At 41.1% G+C, this 19,382-nt stretch overlaps 1 protein-coding gene across 1 annotated transcript in view; it reads right to left on the bottom strand.

The window, feature by feature from the left end:
* Window positions 1-19,382, bottom strand: part of FBXL17 (F-box and leucine rich repeat protein 17) — a 505,478-nt gene that overhangs the window by 9,298 nt on the left and 476,798 nt on the right. Inside the window, exon 8 of the mRNA XM_032335597.1 lies at window positions 12,160-12,302. Coding sequence (XP_032191488.1) covers window positions 12,160-12,302 — 143 coding nt within the window. The remainder of the gene's footprint in view (window positions 1-12,159; window positions 12,303-19,382) is intronic.

The following is a 19,382-nucleotide window of genomic DNA, read 5'->3' as shown; positions in this document are numbered from 1 at the left end:
GCCACAGCAAAGCCTGAGAAGCCCTTTCTAGGGGAAGTGCAGGTGGCTGTGGACAGAGGCACCCAGCCTTCTCCGGGAGCGTGGGAAAAGGCTTTCTGAAAGAAGTGGTATTTAGTTGAACTTCTGAAGGACAAGGAGGCATCAGCCTGTGCACGTATGTGTCAAATACACACATATTATTCAGGGAAGAAAGGAAACCCATTCGTGCGCCCAGAAAACAACTCCACTCTGTCCCTTACTTTGTAAGCTTTGTTAAGGCAATGTTTCTCCAGCTCACCTAGCAAACTCAAGGGTATAACTGAAGTAGATCTTGTTTCATGTGGCTCTGTTCTGAGGAGAGGAGGGTGAAGAAAATGAACCCCTCAATCTGCAGGGGGAAGTAAGGAACCCACAGCACATCTGTGAAGGGGCTGCAAATAGCACACTCAACTCCTCTCTCCTAATTCAGGGCTCTTGCCCTCACGCTGGTCTGTCATTCTTCACAGACTCCCTGGGCAATGTCACTCACTGCTAACAGCCCCAGCGGCTGACTCCTGGCGGCCCAGAGGCAGAGTGTTGTCTGTCGGGCAATCTACCTCCAGAATCTGCTTCTCTCTGACTTTCTTGGCTCTCTGGGAATGTACTGGTTATCTGTGGAACCTGGCATTCACAAGGTGTAGCAAAAGTCATCATGGACAATGCATATTCAAATGAGGCCCAATTGCTCTTTAAGCAAGTGCCCACTGGCCCCAAGACGGGCACTATCAAAATGGATAAATGAGGGTAATGTAAATTCTAGTAATACATCAGATTTCCATGTAAATGAGATGAGTCATCTCAGTGCAGTTTAAAATATTTTAAATAGGATACTAAGAAAAGAATAAAACAGCAGATGATACATTGATTTTCCTGGGACCCTGCATAGCCAACACCATGTGCCAGGCTCTCTTCAGGGATTCCAATTCCTTCCCTTGCAGCAGGACTTGTCATGTCCCTGTTTGGGTGATGTGCTGTGTCCCGCTGATGCTGCTCTATGTTAGAACACAAGGTCCAGCACACCAAAAATTGGGAGTGACTGCACTCTCTCACTTCACCTTTCTCTTCAGCGGCAAAGCCAAGCCTCCCAGAAGTCTGGAGGAGGATACAGCGGTAGTTTGGTAGGCACGAACAGACTGTGGGCAGAGCCCACAATGAAGAGAAAGGGTCTTCCCCAGACTGGTGAGGGCTGTGAAAATGATTCTAGGTGTGAGCCAAAGCACCTCTCCTTGTCTCTACAGGCAACTTCCCATTCTTTTCCTTCCCTCCGCCTCTCTCGGTCAAACCAATGTCCTTCTCCATGAACTCCACAGTAACTCATATATAACAAATGTTTGATATGTGTTTCTGGACTTGGGAGGAGTTAAACTGTGTCTGCAACCACGAACACAAACAAGAATATAGTGGATCTCAGCCCAACTGCTCACTAGAATCACCTGAAGATCTTTTAAAAATCCTGACACTCAGGTCGTATCCAGACCGACTGTATCTGAATCTTGGGAGAGGGGATCCCACACACCAGTAGTTTAAAGCCCTCCATATTTCAATGTGCAGCTCAAGTTGACACCTACTGGTCTGTAGCTTTCAACTGAAGAGCCTGTAGGGGGGCACAGGTAATTTCTGCTCTTGGGAATCTGAAGGCAAGGCCTAAATAAACTAAGATCACTTAAAGATAACAAGTGCGCCCTTGCCTCCCACACTGCCCTCTGCATTAATGTGAGTCAGGGCTTCTGGAGAAAGAAACTGCCGCTCCTACAGCTTATTAGTCCATCATTTTACAAATACTCATCACTACGTGAAACAAAAGGTACATTTTTTTTTAAATTTTTATTTATTTATTTATTTGACAGACAGAGATCACAAGTAGGCAGAGAGGCAGGCAGAGAGAGAGGAGGAAGCAGGCTCCCTGCTGAGCGGAGAGCCCGATGTGGGGCTTGATCCCAGGACCCTGAGATCATGACCTGAGCTGAAGGCAGAGGCTTTAACCCACTGAGCCACCCAGGTGCCCCCAAAGGTACATTTTTTTGAATGCGGTAAAAACAGACTAGTTTCCTCTCCTTCAGCATCGATCAATACTGGGACTCTAGTTGGGCACAGCCAGATAAGGTCACCTTCTCACCTTCCCAACAGCTGATGAAAGGGAAGCCTCCCTTAAACAAAGCTGTCACATGGGTGTAGGCGGTGCTTCCTCAAGGGACCACCCATGAGGTGGAAGTATGGGGCATACACGACTACATATTTAATAAAATTTTAAGAAGAAAACCAGATAATCTTATTGGAGACTAAAGGCCACCTGCTGAAGATGGGAGTCAACTGACCGATTATAGGCCACCCACAATGCACTACGCTTCATGCATGAACCTCGTACTACTGACCTGAGGTCTTTAAGGACGTATTTTTTTTTCTTTACAGAGAGAGGTAAGAAATATCACTCTTGGGTGGCAAAAAACTCATCTGAAAGTCCCAAAGCATAGAAAGAGACAGATACTGAGAGTGCAATGAAGCTGACCGAGGCGGGCTCATAAATTCAGTCAACTTTGTCAAATACGGTCATTCCATTTCAGAATCTGCAATGATTGGAAGTGCTATGCTCTGTCAATATCACAACAGGCCTGGCTTCATGCTGTCTCTTTTTCATGAAATGTGGGTTGCCTGTTAACACTAGCATTGCTTTCTATTCACTTGAATTAGCACAGTGAGAAAGCAGCAAAGAACCTGGGAGGACGAGGATCACAGAAACGCCTGCAGTGTTAAGTTGAGAATCGGGGCTCGCCAACCTGAAGCCTCTAATTAGAGATGAGTGTGACAGGAGTCGGACAACCAGACTGTCAGAGAGAGAAATTAGTGACATTTTCATTCCCTGTTCCACCAAGCAATCTTCCACCAAGGAGGATGTTGCAAGTCAAGTGTAAGCTCTATGTATAGCCTCGTGTCGTCCATTCAGAAGCCACAGACCACTGGCCTTGGAATTGACCTATGACACAAATCTACACACTTTTTTTGGGTATAGATTTGCATGTGTGGCACAGATGGGAACCAAAGCAGACCGTGTGGGACATCAAAATGGAGAAGGCCACTTGGGGAGTCATCTGCGAAGCTCTAAATGGTTCAGCGAAAGACTGACTATTTGAGAAACACTGGGCCCTAATAAGATAATTAATGTAGTCACTAACTGAGCAGTAAGTGCAATGTATTTTTAGAACACATCTGGGTGTTTCTAAATTCAACTCTTCAAGTTAAGCTGAAAAACACAATCGAGAAAGAAGACTCTCACAACTAAAAATGTCTTTTCTTTAATGTTTAATGGGTTTCTTGATTTCAGTTTTTATTTTCTTACATAAAGCCTAGGGCAGTGGTAATCACTGGTGGACACCTAATGAAAAAAAAAAATCTTTCTAAAAACGGCTGTTTCCATCAGGTAGAATTGATGGAGTTGACCTGTTTTCCTAAAACAAATTTATTACCAACAAAAATTTATTCTACATAAAAGTGATCTGTAAATCTGTAGATGAGAAAACCTGAAAACAGGTGATATTTTTGGTGCTCAGAAGAGAGACTCTACATAAATCAGGGCATTTTGGGGTTAGGCTCTGAAGGGATCAGAGTCCAATCATACAACAGATGCCTGGACTCCATCTGTGACTCTCCCGAACCCCAAGGACTTTTGGCTACACTCGGAATCCCCCAGTTACAAAAACTGGTATTAAATCCAAGGTATCATCTTTCTTAGTCATTTATTTCCCTCTGTCCAGACAGTTTTTTAAAATGGTTTTATTGATCTATTTGACACAGAGTTGAGAGAGAGAGAGAAAGAGAGAGAGAACACAAACAAGGGAAGCAGGAGAGCGAGAGGGAGAAGCAGACTCCCCGCTGAGCAGGGAGCTTGACTGGGGGACTCGATCCCAGAACGCGGGATGACCTGAGCCAAAGGCAGACACTTAACCACTGAGCCACCCAGGTGCCCCTCCAGCTACTCCTTACAATCTATAAAACTATTAGAAGGAAGTGGGAGCTAATGTTTTTCAAACTTGCTTGTAGCTATATAATACCTCGGCAAACCAAAGTAACAAAGAAGCAAACCAAATAAGTAAACTAAATGAATGAACCAATGAAAGTGTTTGAAGTTAGACATAAGGACCGGGCCCCCTGCACACTCTGTCATTCCAGAGCCTCCTCAGAACCTTGGAGCTACACAGAATGCAGAAGAGAAACACAGCCCATCCCCCCTGCCCCCACTGCCACTGATACATGTTTGTTTAGTAACTGTTATGTACCAGCCACTGTGGCAGGCTCTGGCAAGACAACCTAGAAGCAGAAATCCATGGATCTTATATTCAAATGAGCAGGAGAGGGATGGGGACGAGGAAGGTAAGCATTCACCGTCACAGCAAATAAGAGCTAATGTTTATTGCTTGCTAAGGAACTTTCCATACATTAACTCATTTAATCCTCTCCATAGTTTACAGGAGAGATATTATTTTTATTTCCACTTCACAGATGAGGGAAGCAGCCCGGGAGATGGAGATAGAAAAGCCAGGAGCATGGTGACATTGAAGGCAAGAGAAAAGCATTCTCATGAAGGAGGACATGGTTACCACAGTGATGCAGCTGGGATACGAAGCAAACTGTGGACAGAAGAGTGGCCACGGGATGTGGTGATGAGGAAGTGACTGGTGATGCTGGAAAGAGCAGAATCGGCAGAGTGGCGGAAAACAGAACGGCAGAGGACCTCGGCTGAAGGCAGATGCACGGTCAAAGCAAGGTTCTTTATGCAAAGGAAATATACTTTGGGATACCATTTCTGACAATTAATTTGCAGACTCACAGGACACACTGTAATTGCCTGCTTGCTTGTCTGTTTCCCCCAGGAGGCTGCGGGCTCCATGGGGGTAGGGACTGTCTCATTCACTGTTTTTTCAACCTGTCACCTATCACAGTGACTGGAACACAGATAACTCAATGGAGATATCTTGAATAAAAGGACAAAATATATGATAACTACTGGGGCAGGGGAGGGAGTTTAGATTTCTTCTTGAAAAACTACTTGCCAAACAAAATTTTCCCTGCAAACCGGCTGCTGAATGGCTGGGTCTCCCATGCAGGCTAAGCCAGTTCCTTCCAGAGGGGCAGTCGTCCCCCAGTCTCCTAAGCCACGGCAAGCTGTCCTTGCTTCTACTGTGAAGTCAGGTGCTTAGGAGTTCTGGGATCTAATCTGAGCCTTGTTAAGAAACTGCTGTTACCTTTTCTACTTCTAAATTAGAAAAATAATATGAACCTGAAACCTAATTCTTTCATATAATTACTTAAGCCAAATCAAAGTTCCAAGGAGATTATTTACTACAAAGCAATGACGCTCCCGGGTGCCTTCAGGCAAACTCCAGCATAATATTCTATTCACCCTATAGCATCTGGGGAATAGCAGACCCTCTCCTTCCTTTCTAAAAAAAAAAAATAAAAATTTCACTATACATCAATCCCGTAACAGAAGTGAACAAAATAGAAGCAGTTACTTACAGCACACTCCCTTAAAAGGTTCTAGGGGAGATGTCTATTTTCCTGAAGAAGCAAACCAAACAAGTCTCAGCCTGGACATTGTGTGGCCATCTAACCTGGCAAGTCTTTACTCTGTTCACAAGAAAGGACTGCGACCTACCGGTCTCTGAATTTCTTCTTCCTTTATAAGTATGAGTGCTATTTAATGGGTTTTAAGTATGAAAAAAATAGATTCTACTTGTTCCTGAGAACTGCTACGTCTCGGGGCTTAGTTTTTCTTTGTAAGATATTAGCATGTGAATTTATATTCACGGATACAATCTTATGAACCAGGTAGTTCATGTCATGGTTAAATATCACACACAAGGTTCCAGAACAGATATGTATATGAGAATAAATACGGTAGTAGTCACAGCTGACATTTACTGAGGGCTTACAGCATGTGTGACACTGGGCTGAGCACTCTGTGCCAATAGCTCATTTAATCTCAGAACAACCCTATGGAGTAAATACATTGCAGTTTTTTCAGGCGGTAAAACTGAGGCTTTTAGGGATTAAGCTGTCCAAAATCCCACGGACAGTAAAGTGAAGTTAGTAGAATCTGAAAACCCAGCAGTCTGACACCGGTGCTCACCAGTTTAACTTCTGCCGTAAAGCTTCATGTTGTGTTTCTTGCCTTAATACCGAAATACAGGGAAGGCCTTTTGGGTGAATAGGCCTGGAAGAGGCGGCGGTGGGAATGCTTAGCTGCTTCGAGGTTGCGAGGTAACCTCTGAATTCCAGCTGATGTGTTTTTCTGTTTCAATTACCAAGAATAATCAGGAGAGAGTTGTAAAAATGAGTTTTAAAGTGTTCCTATGCGAAAATCACCTGGAGAAACTGTTTTATCAGCAAAAGGAACAAGATGCTGATCCTTCAAGGGAAGGACTGAGGTTCAGATTTTCGAGGCCCAGCCAGGCTCTTTCACCATTTTTCATCTTCCCTCTTCCTCTGAGGACACGACGGCGGGCTGTCTGGGAAATGGCTCTGTCTCCCAGGCCCCGGATGGCACAGTCAAATACAGTCACCACCACTCCTGCCTTATTAGGACAGAATACTTTGTTTTTGTTTTTGTTTTCACTGATAAGGCATAAATTTTCGATTTTCAGTTTTGGCTATGGGCAGTCTGGAAACAGCTGTGCATGCATTGCAGGGGAGCGGGGAGTCCCCGCAGGTACACACTTTGTTTCATGGCTGAATTGCTACCAAAACAGTTCTGGACACAGAGCCCCACAAATTATTTTTCCTTTAAACTGATTTTTCCAGTTAGTTCTGTATATTAGTTACAGAGTCCTATATTATTTTCCCCATAGGGCTTTCCTGCTCCTGACTCCTAAACAAGCTGATAAAAACTCCATTTTCTCCACAGAAATATTTAGGTGGTTGAAGCTTTCTCTTACCATAATTACTTCCTGAAAAATGCAGTGGTCAATTTTTCCCTGAATATTTTTACATTAAATGGGGCACACTAAAGTTGGCCCTTGATATTTTAAGGTTGTAAAGTAGATTTCTGGCTTTAAGGAGATGACTGGTTTCTATTACTTGCTTTCTGTGTTGGCTTCTCATTGATTTGATTAAATCTTTCTACCATTTAAATGAGGAACTCTGTGTGAACACAAGAATTTATTATGACCTGAAGAAATCATTTCTTACTGAAAGAAATAATCTATTTCACTCCTCAACTAAGTACTTCAGGAATTGGAGCAGGTGAGGAGAAACTGGTCTCGGCAATGGCAGTTTGATGAGAAATGAATTAATTCGATTATTTCCATGGTGTGGATCAATAATAGTCAGCCTCACAGAGGCCCCTGGCCTGAAGGCAGCTGGATAATCAATAGGATCACACAGAGGCCTCTCCTCCCCCTGCAGCCTCTCTGATCTTTTCTGGGCGGACTCTTCACGCCTGTGTAATTCTAATTTATGTCAACTAGAAATCAAAGAAATTCCAAGAGGCTTTGGTCATAGGACATTGGGGTGGACCTTTCAAAATCTATTTATGTCTATTCCTTAAGTAATGTGGCCCCCACGACCCTCCCGGCACCTCTAGAGGCCAAAGAGAAGGAGCCTCCTGACAGAAGCTACCTGCTCCAGGCAGAGGAGCAGCGTGAGGTAAATCGAGGCACACTTTCTCCTTCCTGTCTACAACTCTGCAGGGACATAAGAACAAATAAGCATTTTTAAGCAAAATGCTTTGCCAAGAGTGGCTCCCTCAATAACGCTCTTTAATGATACCCCAGACGCTGGCATTTTCAAATCAAATGAACAGTGTATAAAATTAGTTCTGCATGAAGTTAAAAAAAGAGAGAAAGAGAGAGAGTGAAAGGGAGCTTTTAAAAGCTCCAGCATTTCTCCATCCAACTGCTTTTCACAAGGGTTTGGCATTTGAGAATTGCTACATTTATGATGTTATTCGCTGCTCATAATTCAGGCCCGCTGTCTCCAAACTTCTGTATTAACACACACTGCAGAGGTTCCCACCACGACATTTTATCACCGAGGTTTTCCACACCAGCCAGGCTGCCTCTGGCGAGGTCTGGTTTCTCAGCCAGTGCCATGCCACTGGGCTCCCTCCCTTCTCATCAACCCTGTTACCCCAAACATTTTTCATTAACCTTGAACACTGCATTTCCATTTGCCCTACAGCTTTCCCATGATTTTTTTTTTGTCCTTTTCAGTTTTGTTCTCCATCCAAACTGCCTTGTAAGAAAGGAAAAGATCATATTATTAGAAGAAATGGATCTATAGGGAATCTAGAGTTCTAAAGGATATTTTATTCTGAAGTTCTGAAAATGATTTCTATGACCAAAGCCATCGAATGTCTATAATCATGGAAAGCAGAGTCAACATATTGCTCTTATTAGAGTCCCGTTGATTATACAAGCAGTTTTAACTAAATCACCAAATAAATGCGTGTTAAGTTGATAGGTGATTTCGGGTCAACTCTAATTCCCAAGGTCAAGTAAGCCTTTGAACAGTCTTTAAGAATATAAGTTCACCCCAATTCATCAAAGCCGTCTCACACAGCGTTTTCTTCTCTTGGTTCTTACAATGCACTAAAGTTTAGGAGATTAAGTGGCGTCGGCTTTAAAACTCAAAGTAATGCCTCTAACATGCTTATCCATCCAGCAATCGGAACAGCTTCTCAAACATGGGCTTCTTAATGCACTTCCTAATTTTACAAGTGCTCAGGGAATGCTGCGTTTGAGGAATGGCTGGAGGACTCCACCATGGGAGTCACCAATGTTGCGGCCAGACACACTCACTGCAGTTTAGCTTAGATGTTGTCTGACAATCTAAGCATACGTTGCTTTCACTGTGAAGAATACATTGAATGTTTCTCTTCTGTTCTTTGCTTACCAAATGAAAGAGAGAAAGAAGAGGGAGACAGAGGAAAACACCTTTTCCTACAACAAATGCATTTTGTTACTCTTTCAATATCTCAAAAGCCCAAGTGAGGAAAAAAGCTCAAGCTTGGTAAAATATAGCTTCCAAATTAAATATAAGTGGCCCCAAATGAAACTGGCTGCTTGTGAGAGAAAATATTACTTGCCCTCAATATTTCATAGAACCACAGGATCACAGAACTCAAGCCTGGGACACACAGACATCACTGACGCCATCTCTCCCCAAAGCAGGATCCCAGCGACAACATTCCTGACAAGGGGGTTAGTTGTGTAGATTGTCAAGGCCTCTTGCCTCTCCTCTGTCACCAGTTGGTGCAGAAAGGGGAAGAACTCAAGTTGGCGAGTTATTAATAGTTAGCAAATTTGGTTAGGTTACAAAGAGAAGGCCGATAGACGCAAACCGGTTTTGTTCTTAATTATTGGTTGGCACAGTTGATCACACTGAGATAGATAATAGGGTCTTTTTCTCCATATCTTGATCATGATGTCTCTGTGTTTTCTATTTCTATTCTTATTTTTCTCCATTGTTATTACTTTGTTGTTGTTGTTGTTTCCCTGCTTATTGAATTGTCTTATCTTCAACTCAGCCTCTTTTCCCACTGCAAATCTTTCTTCATCCCTCTGCCCAGGTCTGTAAGTTGGTTCCAAATACAGAATGTTCCGGGAGGTATTAGTTTCCCTTCGTCGAGTGTGTAGAAAATGTACATATTGACATCTTAGTACAGAAAATAATACTATTAATTTTAAATTTAACTGAGGAAAAAGTAGAAAGGTAATGTCTTCTCTAATCTCAGTTTATATTTTCTCTCTTTAATTTCTTTTCAAAATCGGACAACAGTACAATTTTTTTCTCATTTGGAAATTTCAAATATCAAAACACAGGTTAATATGACATCGATAAGGATAATCAGTAGCACTGAGCATTTTATATACAACAAACATGATTATTCTAAGAATTTGGTATATGTTCACTTATTTAAATGCTCACAACAACGCTACAAAATAGGTACTATCATTATTGTCACTTTACAAATGAGCAAACAGAGGCACAGAGTAGGCAACCACCAAAGATGAAACTACAGAGAGCAGAGGCCAGATTTGAACCCAAACTCTGGCCTCCAAGTTCATACCCTCAGCTATTTTAACCTCTTTGCTACTCAAGTCTTTCTGAGTCTTGATAAAAATTAAAAATCTGGAGATATATTGCATAACATAAATTTTGAAAGCTGAGTAGCTACTTAACTCTAGATTTCCATCCAACTAAATCAACAAACAGGCTATTATGTGCAAGGCTTTACTTGCACTTTGTGGGTGGTTTGGAAACTTCTTCCGTCCTCACAGAACCTCTCGTGTCTGGCTCTGAGCTGCATAAACCTAGGGACGCCAGGCAGCAAGGCTGGACCCAGCATGCCTCGGGGCTGGGCTGCTCTGTAGCCGGCTAAGGGCAGAGAGGGTGGTGCTAGAGCCAGCAGCTCATAGAGCAGCTCACGGGTTGGAGAAAGGACTCAGAGGCCGCCTGAGGAAAGGACTACTACAGTGTCAGGGATACCGCTAACCAGAACAGCCTTCCCATCTCACTTTGGAGAATTTGCATTTGGGTAGAAAAGGATCTATTCCTTCACTTAAAATAAGCAAGATGCTGGTCAGCAGATATGTCTAGAATAATCTCCAGTACTAACCGGAACATAAACTTCTACAACTCATCTCTGAAGGTGGAGCTGACCTCAACAAATCTAATGATTGTGGACTAGAAATATGGTAATTTCTAACAATGCTCGTGGATATGCAGATACATTTTGAACACGTACATTTTGGTGCCCTTGGTTGGGAGTACTCAGGTAGTAGTTTCTTCTGGCAGACACTGAGCAAAGCTGTTGTCATTGTTTAGTGTTTCTAGAATACTCTGTCTACTCTTTAACTTGTTTTAAAAAGAAAAAAAAATTTTTTAAAGATTTAATTTTTAAGTAGTCTCCAACGTTGGGCTTGAACTCATGACCCCAAGATCAAGAGTCACATGTTCCACTGACTGAGCCAGCCAGATGCCCCTAAAAGAAGTCATTTTAAAGTGACAGGGTTAGTAGTAGCATCAGGTTGGTTAGTAGTGAAATTTGACGGAAACTTGCAACCCCTGGGTCTCAGTGCTGTTGCTTAGTAACAAAGTCAGTCAGCTTTTTAGGCTCGGCTGAGAATATATAGTAAATTCTCTCTAAACATAACTAACTGGCAAAGGCCTAGTATAAGTTGGGATTTTAAAGCATTTGGAGACAAGAACTAGGTCAATTAACAAAAATGACATAGCACACAAAGGATTTGGGCCATTCTCCTATTTGCCCCCAAATATGCTACATTTAGAAAATGCATGTCCTTGGAGAGAAATATATATTTAGTTTCACTCTCTTTTGCTAGATTTGTCCCTAATCACCATTTGCAAAAGTAGCACACATTTTCCCCTTCGCAGTGCAGATACACACTTCTAGATTTACAGGGGAGACACGGAAGTAACAGGGGAGAAAGCACCTCTGTAGTGGCTGGTGATCAATACAGATTTTTATCATTTTTCTTCTTAATCTTCAAAGGGCCCCATGTTAAATGTAGCACAGTTTCCCAAACTCACACCCACATCTCCTGGCTAGCTCCACACACCTTCAGTGGGACCTTGGGACCATTTCTCATCATGTGCTAAAAGTGGCATCTTAAGTGTGGAAAGGTGCAAATTCCCACATAATATCCCCTCCCTGGCCCTTTCTTGCCCCCAGATGGCTGGAATACATAGATGTTGAACACTGAAATCACACACTTCAAATTGTGAAAAACCAATTTGGCACCATTCTTTCCCCCTTACTCTTGCAGGAAACTTGGAACCCAGAAAAGAATTTTACTGTTAGACCCTGCACATTGCTGTGTGCCATGCAAACATTTTTAATTTTGGTTCATGGACTTAGGGAGAGGGGGCCAAAATCTAATTTGACTGTGTATGACTGCTTTTCCTTTCTGCCTAAGCACAAAATTCATTTTCAAGCAGAGAAATGCAAAAATAATCTCAGAGTCATTTTAAAAATCAGGCATCTTGCGATGAGTAGCTATCATAGTACCTGTATGTGCATGTACACATTTGTACATATATATATATATATAGAGAGAGAGAGTATGCTAGAAAGCTATTACCTACACTGATATACAGAAAACAAATTTGAGAGATAACTCTTACTTTATCGCATCTCATCAGCCCCAGATATCTCAGGGATTTGCTGCTCTGTGCAATGAGGGTGGCTCCTTGATCTGTAATTTCCTTACACCATCCGACATCCACAGTCTCTATCGTCATGCTATACCGGCCGATGGCTATCAGCGCTGCAAGAGGGGACAGGGAGAGAGAGAAAGCAAGCATAAATGTTAGTGGTGAAAGGGGCCTCTATCTTATTATGACTATTCCTCTCATTTCCTCACTAAATTTGTTCCTGAAAGGTTGTGTGTAAACGAGTGTTTTGTAAACGAAATTAAATTTGAAATGCTTTAGGAAAGCTTGCTCTGTGACAAACCCTTGCAAAAAGTGAATAATCATTCCATAATTCCCCTTCATGGGAACAGAACCTCTTATCAGTTTTACTCATTACAAGGTTACCTGTACTTTCAAACATTCACATCTGCAGAAGGAATAAATTAAAATGAATTACATATATAAGGTTACAGAAAACCCCAAGTAGAAACTAAATTTCACCCAAGATAACTTGAATAATTTTTTAAAAGAAAAAATCCACGGAAGCACCATTTTGAGGTATGTTATAGTGCATGTGAATTTCTTTACCGACTGACATAATTTTTTCCATCTGTTCATGATCCGTAAAGTGTAAGACTATATAATATTTTTCACATTAGGCCCTCTTGGCACTGTTAGGAATTAAGAGTACATTATACATACAGTTGAACTTAATTGGTGCCATGCTAGAGTGCAGTAAAGGGAATGCGTTTGTTATGGTAAATTTCCTCACCATTATCAGAAGTCTTCCTTCTATTAACATATAAAATGAAGCCTGTCATCTGCAGACTATCAGTATCTCTAGTCCTCTTGACTGTTTAGCATTGTACCACTAAACTAAAGTGCAAATGCTTATCCCATAATCTACGATATGCAGTACTTATCGCTGCTCCATTACCCCTCACCCTGTCAGAGCGACCAACTGGTGAAGGTGGCTCTTTGCTACGGTATCTGATTTGATAGACGTGCACACCTCTACATTTGTTGGGCAGAGAAACAGACTTCAACACCTCCAGCCAGAATAAGTTTATGGTGCATTGGTTTGTAAATGAGAACCCTGAAAACAATGCCACACATATTAAAAAGGAAAGAAATTGTTTGCTAATTATTTCCTCATTCTAAGATAGGATGTGTTGATTTCTGTGACATTAAAGGCGGATGATATTTTCCAATTGACTAGATTGATAAGAGCAGAGTGAATTACTCATGTAAATAAATGTTAACTCTTAGAGCTCACAGAAAAGAACTTGGCAAAATCTCTTTGCTAATTACCTCAGTAATTTTTTTCTTTCAACTAGGAAATTCATGCCCACGCATTCAAGTGTCAAGGCACTTCTAACTAGCCAGACATTTAAGGTTTACAAAAACAACCATGATCCCAGTGTTTTCCAGTGAACATGCTACAAAGGACAATTTTTTTTTTTTTCTCCTAGAAGTTCTCATGTAATGAATTTGTTCATGCTGTCATCTTTACATGCTACCTCGACATTCGGGTTTCAAGGGAGTGGGAGAGGGATGGAGGGGGTGCTGCCAAAGGTGTGGTTGCTGAATGGTCTGAGTGGTATTTTGTGTGTGGAAGCTGTATTCGAGGTTAATCCCAGCAGTGCCCTTGCCCTAAGAAAACTGTTATATCTGGTATTGTCATAATTTTCACTAGTTATGATATCCCGAGGATCTCCTATGATAAATGAAGTAGAAGATACATAAAAGAAATTTCTTTCAATACAGAGTGCTCAAACTCTGATTTCAAAAGACGACAAAGGACAAGTTGCAGGATGGCCCCAGGTCAGTAGATTGTGTACTTTTATTTAGGTTTGGGGCTAGAACATGAAAGCCCTGCACCAGCCAGGAAAGGATAAAAAAAAAAAAACGATCTGAGGATTTTTCAGAGGCTGCTTTATAAGCAAATGAAGAGTCAATAGCTATTGATTCTAACTGCTAAAAACTCTGGTGGTTAGTATTTCCCTCCCCCCCCCATCTTGTCCAGATGAAAATAAGCAGTAAATAAGACACCTGAAGATAAATCAGGGTATTCGGTCTTTGTTTTGACATAGTTCTATATACTGAAGTAAGAATTACACTTTGTCATTCCTTCGCTCCTTCAGTTGCTCAGCCAACACCTCATGAGTCCTCATACTAGAGCACTTTGGCCAATATCCATTGACCAAGCCCATGTTAGGCACTGGGCTAAAAATTTTAGGCATATTGTCTCATTTAATCCTCTCAGAAACCTTACAAAGTTTTATTATCATTTCCATTTTAAAGGTCAGGAAACTGAGTCACAGAAAGACTGAATAACTTTCCCAGTCACAAGATACTAAGTGGGAGAGTGGATAATAAGCTGAGAATTGGCTCTCAGCCCTGTCACCTACCAGACGGACTGCGTTAGATGCCTGGGGCCTTCTACCACCATTCAGGACTTAAACATTACAGCCCATAGGTAGCCAAAGATTTACCCTGTTACCATAACCATGGGTCCAAGAGAATCTTTAAATTCCACAATCTATAGAGCAACTGACCTCTTTGTGACTACATCCTACCTTTGGATATTTTTTCATTGTTGTTCACAAGCTAGCTGTGAAACTTATAATGTGATCTAGTCTCTAATTCATGTCCAGCCTCACTACTTAGTTGATGTCTGATTCGGGGGTATTTCACTTTTCTGAGTCTCCGCTTCCTCATCTGGACAATGGGATGTTGACTCTATGTCCTTACTTCTCAGGGTTGGTCTGAAGTTCAAATGACATAATACATGAAGGGACTTTGTCCTATATAAGTGTCATGATCTATGTGATATTTCCCTAAAGCATTCTACAGTGGTGCAGTTGATATGAAATGAAAAGACTCGAAAGGGTTTTGAAAATAAAATGCTCTGGGCAAATGAGAGCATTACAGAGGCACTTAGTCATTATGTCAGTGCTGGTTCCTGAACTGCCCACTCTCTATTGGTGAGCATGAACTCATGGACTGCATTTGGGACGATAGGGCTGTAAGTGTAATGTATGATTACTACCTTCATTAGGACCTGTTGACACATTACAGTGATATTTACTGAGCCTTCAAGAGGGATAAATTATGTAAGACTAATTCCTAATCTCACTGCAATTTTAATATACTTTTTAATGTGTTAAGTACAGCAAAATAATGAAATTCTAAATAGTTACACAAGTTAAAAAATGTGATTCAGTAACTTATATAGTGATCATGGATATACAGTAACACACTAGAAGGCATTCCCATAGGCATACAGAGGAACTGAAAGCCATGAGCACATAGGTACTTAATTTTGACGAAGACATTCCATTTCTAGGAATCTGCCCCCAAAATACACTTTGAATAGTACAAAATTACATATATATGTAAATCTATTCATTGGAGCAACGATTATTATTGCAAAATAATGGAAATGGCCTAAATACTCCCAAATAGGAGAATGGTTAAATGATGCTACACTCACAGAATACTACACAGCTGAAAAAAAAATGGACAGAGGAACTTCTAAATCATTCAGTGAAAAAGGTAAAGTACAAGGATTTATATGGTGTGCTAACACCGTATAAAAGAGAATGTAATTAAAAAACACTTACAAATCTGCTCCTTTGTGAAAAAGGAATATGGGAAATATAAACCAGAAAATAGGGACTGTTTAACTACAGAGTGTTGGTGGGGAAGGGGAGGGAAGAATGGGGCACGGAATGTGGGGGGTAAGGGGTCAGGAGAAAGGGACACTTCCAGGAAGATCTCTTTGGATATAGCTTGACTGAGCATCATGGTAACATTTTACATACCTCCCAAAATAAAAAAAATTAAAACCAACAAGGATTTGGAGGAAAGAGGAGTAGAATACAAACAGTAACAAATGAAGCTAATTGTATTACAAATGAAGAGCATGACCCAGGCGAATAAAATAACCACACAGAAGGGGATGGGAATTAAGAATTAAGTCACTTTGGAAAACATTATTTCGGCAGGATATTGTAAGGTGAAACCCAAAAAGAACTGTCAGCAAATACTGTACTCCAGTTACTAAATCTATTTCTCATAGGGGTATGAGTTAGCGATTCAGTAACTACTTTATGTGTAATCTAGGACTGTAAATAATGAGAGCTGGCCTTTTTACTGTTAGAGAAAGAAGTTATAAATAAGAAAAGAGGAGAGGTTTATAAAGATCCCAGTGTTACCTAATTGGAATCAGAGGTATTAGAATGAATTCATGGTCATACATACATATGTATATATAACAGATATACGGATATCAATATAACTAATAAATATGATGTATGTGCACACAGGGCTGAGTATACAGACATATATTTCCTATCTTTTTCAGCTGAGAGAGTCTAGGAACAATGATGCTCCAGTAGCAGTGATCTACTAGTACCCAGATCTTGGTTTATAAATAATCATTCTTCAATAAAAAGAATTAGGGCTTCTTACAGAAATGGTTGATTCCTAGACTGGGGCAAAGAAAATACAAGATGAGTTTGAAACATTTTGTGATATCAGAAAAAAAGAAGTGCTTAAAAAAGAATGAGGGTGGGGCGCCTGGGTGGCTCAGTGGGTTAAAGCCTCTGCCTTCGGCTCAGGTCATGATCCCAGGGTTCTGGGATGGAGCTCCACATCATGCTCTCTGCTCAGCTGGGAGCCTGCTTCCTCCTCTCTCTCTCTCTCTCTCTCTGCTTGCCTCTCTGCCTACTTGTGATCTCTGTCAAATAAATAAATTAAATATTTTATAAAAAAAAGAATGAGGGCATGTCAAAAGGACACAGGATCCAATCAAAAGAAGGTACCAGTGGCCACAGCTGGAACAATTTGAGCATCAAAATAAATAATGAGAGTATTGGGCTATACTTGAGAAAACTGAATAAGCATCTACAAGTCTATGTGGTAGAGATACATAGATAGATGGATAGATAGGCAAGCTAGGAAGGACAATTCTTCCTTACAGAAAAATCCCAATTAATATGTGAGGACGGAATGGGGGAAATACAAAACAATCGTCAGGCAAAGACCACGGTAATAACTGCTGCAGGCCAAACCCACCAATGGATGCTAAAATCAGAAGAGACCCAGCAGCCACCACCTTAACCAAAAGACCAAGCAAGATTCACATCACCGGCAATAACACATAGAGATACCATGTACCTCCTGAGCACTTCTGCAGTATTCTTGCCAAGATAAATAATCTCCAGCAATGCATGAGGAAACGCCACACAAACCCAAACTGAGAAATATTCTACAGATCTAAAGGGTAGGGGTAATGGAATGTAAGAAAAGAATGGGCAAGTGTCACAGATAGGAGAAGATTAAGGAGACACCCCAACTGTGAGATTCTGGAATAGACAAAAGAATTAGGGGAAAAAAATTGGTGAAATTCAAATAAGATTTGGAACTTAGTTATCCCACCGTTTTCAATTTCCTGGTTTGATAATTATACTATGGTTATATGAACTGACATCAGAGGTAGCTAGGGGAACAGTATATGTGAACTGTCTACTATTTTTGCAACTTTTCTGTAATTCTAAAAGTATTTCACGGCACCTGGCTGGCTCAACTGGTGGGGCATGTGACTCTTGATCTCCGAACTGTGAGTTTGAGCCCCATGCTGAATGTAGAGATTACTTCAAAAAAAAAAAAAAAAAAAGTATTTCAAAACAAAGATTTAAAACACACAGATAAGTTAATAACAGATCACAAGTGAATGAACTAAGGAGAGAACTAAAATTTCCCAAGTGAAAGCAGGTATTACTTTCACAGTGAACAATCTGATATATAAATGTTACCACTAGAAATACATTTTTCTCTTCAGAGGAGGAAGATTAGTCATACGAGTGCATTAACAAGTGACCTGCAGCTGCCATTTTGTCCTTTCCAGTGCTATCCTACGCTACGAATCTCTGTACCTGAAACACAATCAGAAGAAATGCCCTAGTGCTTGAAAGAACGAGGGTTAAAATTTAACAGTAGGATTAACATCTTTCATGTAATACTTGGATAAAAGCCATTTGCAAAGAAATTTCTTGGCATGGGTACAAAGAGATAAATGTGAGAAGTGCTCTTTTTTGTAGAAGCCACAGAAGCTCCCAAAACAAAGACAGGACACTTGGAGACATCTGTTATGGTGTGATGGTCCCAGGGAAGGCTCCCTCCACCCTGCGGGGACCATGGCGGTGGTGCCTAGCCCTGGCGCTTCTGGGGAATCACAAGGGCCTAGAAAAAGTACAGATGCCCAAGTCCCACCCCTGGAGATTCTGATTCAGGAGAAGCGATGAAAGCTCCCTGGATCTTGGTGGGCAGGCAGGGCGGAAAACCCCTAGAACAGCCTCTGACTTGGGCAAAGTCAGTTGACTGAAAACAAAAGAACTCCTTGTTAAGGATCTGCAGAGCTATGTGTTCTGATATTTTAATACAACTTTATCTCTCAAACAGTAGTGACTTCTTGCATAGACTCCAATACTTTTTGATTTCTTTATTTCTAATTTATATCCTTTCCTTCCATTTTTATACATTACCATTATATTCCTCCTATTATTAGGTAGTAACTGGACAGTGACCATATTCTATTCTTAGTAAATATTTTCTTTACTTCATTGCACTTACTTATATTTCTAATGCAGCACTTACCAGTGTTTGTTTTATATTAGAATTATTTATCAAAATGCCTGTTTTCCTACTAGATTGTAAAGTCTTGGAAGCAGCGAACATGGAGAATGCTTTTCTAGGACCTCTAAATCTCTGAAAATCAAGTGTCACTCATTTTTTACAGTTTCAATGAACTTTTTGGAAGTATAGCATGCATGCAGAAAATTGCACAAGTCCTAAGGGAACAATTTGATGGATTCTGACAAAGCTAACCCAGCTGTGAAACAGTATCTAGATTGAGAGACAGGGCAGGACCACACCGCGGAAGCTTGCTCATCCCCAACGCCAGTCACTACTATTCTGCCAAGGATAACCACTATCCTGACTTATAAACACATAGACGAGTATTCCTGTGTTTGAACTCCATATTCATAGAGTTAAACACGGTGCGTTCTCATTTCTAGTTTTTCAGCCGTCCATCTACATTGTCGTGTGTACTGGTAGTCCGTTCATTCTCAATGCCCTCTAACATTCCATTCTACTGGCTATGAAGTATAATGCTACTGTAAACATGAACATACATGTGTGGACGT

This window comes from Mustela erminea, chromosome 3 (assembly GCF_009829155.1).
Source record: "Mustela erminea isolate mMusErm1 chromosome 3, mMusErm1.Pri, whole genome shotgun sequence".
In the NCBI taxonomy this organism is placed as follows: Eukaryota; Metazoa; Chordata; class Mammalia; order Carnivora; family Mustelidae; genus Mustela; species Mustela erminea.
The sequence above is the reverse complement of the archived record's forward strand: the minus strand, read 5'-3'. Positions and strand labels throughout refer to the sequence as shown.